Source organism: Vigna umbellata, chromosome 7 (assembly GCF_029865625.1).
Source record: "Vigna umbellata cultivar VRB3 chromosome 7, Vumbellata_1.0, whole genome shotgun sequence".
NCBI lineage: Eukaryota > Viridiplantae > Streptophyta > Magnoliopsida > Fabales > Fabaceae > Vigna > Vigna umbellata.
In genome coordinates, this window is record NC_142171.1 from 7,091,208 (window position 1) to 7,098,490 (window position 7,283).

A 7,283-nucleotide genomic window follows, 5' to 3' on the forward strand; every position below is an offset into this window, starting at 1 on the left:
CAATGATATCTTGTACTAGTTAATTTTGAATTAGATTATTTATTTTCTATATTTGTTTACCAGTTTAAGGAGCTCTCCATATTTTTACCACACATGAAACTGGTAGCCACACACTATATGATCAGTGGAATTAGATTGCAAGGGATGGGCAGCTAGGTAGCATAGAAGAGTGAGTTTCCTGCCCTAGAAAAAAATAATCATATATTCATAGCATCAACACATGGTTATGCTAAGAGATTTTGATGGATTGGACAACTGAGACACTGCTGTGTTGGGTTCCACATCTCTGAATATGATGCATAGCTACTTCTTATCACCTTCCAATAATATAACTTTCCTCTCTCTCTTTTTCTTTCTATCTATATAATACATACATTTAATTATTCAATACCATTGGCATGAACGAGTTAAAGATTATTACGTATGTTGGTAGCTACTTCTCAAGGCTTCGTACATGACAGAGGCTGTTGGAAGACAACGATTTTGAATTGAATTCTCACTACATATGGTATCAGTGATCAAGAATCGCATTTATGATAACCCTTCCATTCTTCCTCAAATTTACCTATATATCTATAAGCCATGTGAAATGTAAGGGATTTTGCTGCTATGTACGTCAGAACAAAACAGCTAGTGTTTTCAATCGCTTTTCTCTTCTACATATTTGGATGAGATATTAAATATATTAGAGAACAATGATAAAGAATATATTAAACAGAGTATATGATAGAAAAGTAAAAATAAAAAAAGAGGAGAATGTTAAACGTGGAATTCTACTTCCCAATTATGTCTAATGATTATAAAAAACGGTTGAGATAAGGAATTTCTAAAAAAATCTGGAAAAGCATCCCATTATTATTATTATTATTATTATTATTCACTGTAATCATTTGTTCATCATTATTCGTCCGACCCTCTCCATTTTGTGTGCTGTCCTATACAGTATTATCCAACCAAAAAATATTTAAGCTTTTTACTCTAATTCCTTATTCTGATTCTTCATCATTTACGTGTCCATATGAGTGTGCTAGCTTCAGAGTTTCGTAACATGTTCTTGCTATAAACTACACAAAACTAGTAATAACTACACTTTTGCTATGCATGGAAAGGGTAACACCCTATGTTACATAATTATAGTAATAACTACACTTATCACAAACTTAACTTTATTTTGTACATCTTCAGGAACCAACATTATCTTTTTAAAACACCAATAACAGCTAAGCATTGTTTATTAAAACCTAGCATTTTCGAAGCCGTGCAAGTCGCCAACTTTATTCAACGATTTCTTCATCCTAGCCATTTTAGCCAGCTTCTCAGCGGCTCTCCAAGCCGATGTCGGCGTCAACACTTCGCCTCCGTCATCCACCAACCTTACCTCTCTCTCCCTCTCTCCACTCCGCCCCGTCCCCACCGTCTCCCGGTGCTGTCTTCTCCTCTGAAGCTCTGCAAGCTCCGCGTCCAAGCTGCGCACGTACTCCTCGGCAGAGCTGAACTGCACTAGAAGCGCACGAGCCGAAGCAAGCAAATGATGAGCGCTCAAAAACTCTTTGTGTTTCGCCATCCTTCTTGACTCGGCTACGGCTCGGCTGGTTATAAACACATTCCTCAACCGCTCAACCCTGCCGCCGCAGGGAAAAGAATTCTTGGGCGGCACCACCGTAAATGGGTGTTCTGCACTGTACACGAATTTTTGAGATGCTGGGTCTTTGTTGAAACACTGCACTGTCAACACGTGGTGGTTCCCCAATGATGACGTTGGCACCCTGACCTCCACCAACAACTCCTTCTCTTCTTCGCCGTATAAATCACCAAGCCTAGCCGAGTTTGCGTTTAGCGCGGTGGGTCCCCCGCTGCATGAATAAACGGCTCGAATTTCAGCCGGCGCAGAGAAGCCAAGCCGAATTCTTAAATCCTGCACCGCCACGCTTAATGTTCTGTTAATGTATTGGGTAAAATCATCCTCAAACGGTTTGGTTGTTAAACCGGTCGTTTTTATGTCGAACCCAAACGAGTGAATCGGAACTTCAACACAATCGAACCCGATAGAGGACACGTAGCTCAAGCTTCTCCGTTGATTATTGCTCATGCTGTTGTGATCACCGTTGGATAGAATTAAAATTCTCGCTAGAGGATTTCTCTCTCTGCGATCTTCGAGAATTTTCCCCGCTTTCTTGATCGCTTCTTCACCAACACCGGATCCTTGGCCACACACGACCCCGTCCACCACGCGCCGAGCCGTGCGTTGTCCCTGAGCCGTCATTCTGCGAAGAGGTAACAACCGCTTCGAATCAGCCGACGAAGCCACGACGGCAAGCCGGTCAGCATCCCCGACAGAGGATACCACCAGTCGCATCACGCGCTTTAACACGTTAAGCTTCGCGCCGCTCATACCGTTGCCAACGTCAAGCACCGCCACGAGATCCATCGCCTGCCGTCTCCGCAGCGGCGGCGACGGCGCCGGAGCCTTGACTCGTAAAACCAAAGCACGAGTTTCAAAGTTTGGGGAAACTGATATAATGGCGCACTCGTGCATGAGCTTGACTCGAACAGTTTTCGACTCAGCGTTGTGTCGCAACGAGGATTGAGGATATGGATGGACGGAAAAGCCAGGGAAGACTGATACATCGTCGTTTTCATCCTCATCCTCGTGCGACGAGCTTTCATCCGCTTCAGGAATTGGAACGATTTGCGTGGAGCACGTGAGAGAAGTTGGTAGAGGCTCGTCGTCGTCGTAGGAAGCTACCGATTGGGAGAAAGGAGGAGCGAGTGGTTTCTGGTTTGGGGTTTGAAAGGTGCGAAGGACGGCGTCGTTTTGCTGGAGCGGGACGTCGTTCCACGTGGCATGACAGACGGGGCAGACGTGGGAGCGTGCATGGGAAACAACGCAAGGAAAATGAAACGCGTGACCGCACTCAGCAGTGTAAATGGCAGTTCCCTGTCCCGTCTTCACGCTATTCGAACAGATTCCGCAATTACTCTGAAATCTCAAAGTAAGAGTAATTATTGTTAGAAATGAATAGGAGAAATTATTGTTAGATAGGAAAAGGAGAACAGCGGACGAGAAATAGAAGAAAGTAGCTTACTCTGAATTTGAAGGTGTTTTTGAAGAGGGAGAGGGGAGAAGAAGGAGGGTGGTGGTGCAGTGACGGCGAGGAGAGGAAGCTGAATCTGGCGCAGGTTCCAGGAGAAGGAGAGGAGCTTTGGGTGGCGCGTTTGGAGTGTAGTGTGGATTCTGGGTCGCTAGTGCAAAAGGCTCTTCTCCAAGCGGTTCCCATGTTTATGCGAGATCCAAGGTACTATGCTATTGGGTTGGCCTTTCTTCACTTGCCTTCCGTCTCTATCTATGCCTTTTTATATTTCAAACTATTCTTTGCATATATAGTTTTTTTATTGGTGCACTTTTATTATAAAGAAAATAATATCAGCATGAGCCTATTTTAAATAAATCATAACTTTGGTTTGGATATACATAAGTCATTCCCGTGTATGATTGGTTCATTTCATTAATTGCGCGTTTGTAATTAGATTAATCTAATTTAGGTTTAATATCTTTTTTATTCATCGAAAAGATTGTTTAAAGTGATCTATGTTTTAAAAGGAGTTAATTAATGTCCTAATTTTTGTAAAAACGGTTCAAGTTAGTCTTTTTTATTTACGATGTCAGAAATCTAATTGTGCAGGTGCTTCCCTAGGCAAAACATAATGACCTGGTCTTGTCGTTGCGTCGCATTCTGTAATAAAATGAAAGTGTCAATTTTGAACTTTTTAAAAAAAGTTGACGAGGTGGAAATGTTTTGACACAAGATTAAAAGACAAGGGGTAAAAGACAAGGTGTTAAGGTTCGTGGCTTCTTCCCATGAGCGAGATAGCATGAACCAAATTTGGGTTTGTAATTGATTACGAATTGTATATCTGTAATCAATTTCGATCCATTATTCCCTTATTCATGCTTAAGATTCATAGTCCTTTAGCTTTTATTACAGTAGTTGACAGTGATTTATGAAAGTGATATCACTTTCTTTACTTGAAACAGTGGTTTACACATGTTGAATAATACAAGCAGGAAGTAAACAAGAGGAAGAATGATTATAGTTTGATTAAAAAAAGGAAATTAAAATCCAATAAAGTATTTCCTTTTGCATTAAGCATCAAATTCCACCAAACCAGAATCGCGCTTTCATCACAAGCCGCCACTGCCGCCAACCTCCATGTTTGTCTCCATAGTGCAACCTCGTCCTCCACCATCTTCGTTAACCTGTAGAGGAAACCAAATCACAAAGACCAACAGAAATCCTTAACACCAAACCAAAATTCTAATTGCGTCTCACACTTGCAAAAGAACATAACCAAGTCTCGTGCAGTTCGTCTCTTGCGCCACCATGCCATCGCAAGCTTCGCTGCGGCCACTACAAGAGTTCATCCACCACCGTGAGCTTCAAGCCACCAGAAGCAACGCCTATACCAATTCGTAGAAATCCCTTCGCGGCGTAGGCAAGCAACTTTCCCCTTTGCAATTCAGAAACCCTAATTTGGGAGAAAGGGGCTGTCACATGTCAAACCTTAATCCATTTTCTTTTAATCCTCTATTAAAACATTTCCACCTCATTAACATTTTTTCAAAAAATTTCAAAACTAACACGTCATTTTACCACAAAGTTTCACTCAATGAAAAGAATTGGACATGTCATTATGTTTTGGCCAGGGAGCACCTGCACCGTTAGATTTTTTATGCCGTAAGCAAAAATGACTAACTTGAGCTGTTTTTACAAAAATTGGGACATTAGTAAACTGTTTTTAAAACGTAGGACCACTTTGAACAATCATCCTTTTTCGAGGGGCCAAAAGAGGTTCAACCTTTAATTTATTTTTATTAAGTTAAAATTTTATATTTTGACTTATTCACAACTATTAATGTTAATTTTGTATTAATGAATTAATTTATTAAAAAATATTTTTTTAAAATTTAATTCATATATTTTAATATAATTAAAATAGATTAATTTAACTCGTTTTATTACAATATAATAAAAATATTTATCTATTTTACTAGTTATAAAGATTATAGTTGAAATTAAAATATCAATTTAAATAACTTGATAAATAAATAAACAAATTTAAATTAAATAAATATTATTGGACAACATCCTAATATTTAAAAGTAATGATAAAAATTCGTTGGTTTTATCGTAATTTAGAACATGGCCTTTAGACAAATGATAATATGTGATTGAGTTAGAGAATCTTGATTTATGTTTCTTGAGGCTAAAAGGTGGAAAAATATCTATTTACAAAAGACTCTTAGATATTTAGATTAATAAGAGAATTGAATCTTTTATATATAGAATAATAAGTATGAGTTTGTAGGTGTAGAGTTTTATAGGTGGTTTGGCCATTCAGCTTTAGTACTGTACTATATGAAGCATATCGATTGGAGTTAAGAGTCATTTATGGGCAGTTAACAGGTATATTAGCTGGTATTAATAGGCCAAATTGTCTTACACTTTACAAATATATGGTATTAATAATTGATTATTGGGTTTGATTGCCTAAAAATATACTACGTTAATGGTTAATCAATGTGTTTGCTGTCACAAGCCCTATAAATATACGATTGAGGTCCAAGTAAAATAAGCTTGATCTATCCTAATAAAATAGAGACCTCTCTATGAAACATATCTGACTTGAGCGTCGTAGTGTCTTCTGCTGGTCAACAACCCATCGGAGTGGATTGCGTTCTCGGAGAGGATTGCACGATCGAAAGAGAGCAGAGCAAGGAAGGACGACCGACCCTTGGACCTTTTCAATCGAAACATTTGGCGTGCACCGTGGGCCGAGCGACATCCCCATGAAACAACGAAGAACCAGACGTGCGCTCGATCTCGACATCGCTACTTCGGATCAATACCAGGTTTTGCAGGCAGAGCAAAAATTTGCATAATAATTTCTAAAGACACGTCTTTTGTTTTGAGAACTTTCAAATTTACGAGGCAAAATATTAAATGTCTCCACAACAAAAAGATTATAAAATATTGAAGTGTTTATTTTATTTTGTTTAACACATATTTTTGTGAGTAAAAATATCATGCACAAGAAGGTTCAGTCCTACGTTCAGCCTTGTAAGGTTCTAATGACTTTCCATTATAAATTGTAAATTATAAAATATTGAAGTGTTTGCTTTATTTTGTTTAACGTATATTTTTGTAAGTAAAAATATCATGCATAGGAAGGTTTAGTCCTCCGTTCAGCCTTGTTAGGTTCTAATGGCCTTTCATTATAAATTATAAATTATAAAATATTGAAGCGTTTACTTTATTTTGTTTAACGCATATTTTTGTGAGTAAAAATATCATGCACAGGAAGGTTGAGTCTACGTTCAGCCTTGCCAGATTCTAATGATTTTTCATTATAAATTGAAAATTATAAAATATTGAATCGTTTGCTTTATTTTGTTTAAAGCATATTTTTGTAAGTAAAAATATTATGCACAGGAAGGTTAAGTTCTACGTTCAACCTTGTCAGGTTCTAATGGCTTCTCATTATCAAAATAAAATATTGAATATTTTGTCTAATGCAAATTTTTGTGGGTAAAAATATCTTGCACAGGAAGGTTCAGTCCCTTACCGCTTGGTCAGTTGGACCACCAACATTCAACCTTGTCAAGTTCCAATAGTTTTTCATTATTAAAATAAATTATAAATTATTTTGTTTAATGCATATTTTTGTGAGTTAAAATATCCTATAGAGGAAGGTTCAATCTTTTATCGCTTGGTCAGTTGGACCACCAACGTTCAACCTTGTCAGATTTTAATGACTTTTAATTATAAAAATAAATTATTAAATACTCAAGCATTTACCTTATTTTATTTAATGCATATTTTTGTGAGTAAAAATATTCTGCACAGGAAGGTTCAGTCCCTTCCCGCTCGGTCAGTTGGCCCACCTATGTTTAGCCTTGTAAGGTTCTAATGGCTTTCCATTATAAAAATAAATTATAAAATATTGAAGCATTTACCTTGTTTTATTTAACGTATATTTTTGTAAGTAAAAATATCCTGCATAGGAAGGTTCAGTCCCTTCTCGCTCGGTCAATTGGACCACCTACGTTCAGCTTTATCAGGTTTCAATGGTTTGACTCTTGATCGAGCATCAACTTGGCACCTCTACCCTCGTTCAGCGTATCCAGAGTGGTACCTATTTATATTATCATAGTCAATGTCCTTACCTATGTTGCAGGTCTCAAGGTACTAAAGCACCTACAACTCATTCGTGACACATCCTAA

At 38.0% G+C, this 7,283-nt stretch overlaps 1 protein-coding gene across 1 annotated transcript; it reads right to left on the reverse strand.

Annotated features, from left to right (window-relative positions):
- Positions 1–1,075: 1,075 nt before the first annotated feature.
- On the reverse strand, positions 1,076–3,417 carry LOC124842086 (E3 ubiquitin-protein ligase WAV3-like). Its single transcript, XM_047318494.2, has 2 exons — positions 3,087–3,417; positions 1,076–2,980 (listed from the first exon to the last, which is right to left on the reverse strand). Exons 1-2 carry the CDS (start codon positions 3,276–3,278, stop codon positions 1,235–1,237), a joined length of 1,938 nt encoding a protein of 645 aa, XP_047174450.2. The 5' UTR covers positions 3,279–3,417; the 3' UTR covers positions 1,076–1,234.
- Between the last annotated feature and the right edge of the window lie 3,866 nt (positions 3,418–7,283).

What these genes read in the sequence shown, in the direction of transcription:
- LOC124842086 (XM_047318494.2), bottom strand. Translation starts at nt 3,278, where the DNA reads ATGGGAACCGCTTGGAGAAGAGCCTTTTGCACTAGCGACCCAGAATCC. An exon ending in AAAACACCTTCAAATTCAGA is followed by an intron (nt 2,981 to 3,086) that starts GTAAGCTACTTT and finishes TTGAGATTTCAG; the next exon opens with AGTAATTGCGGAATCTGTTC.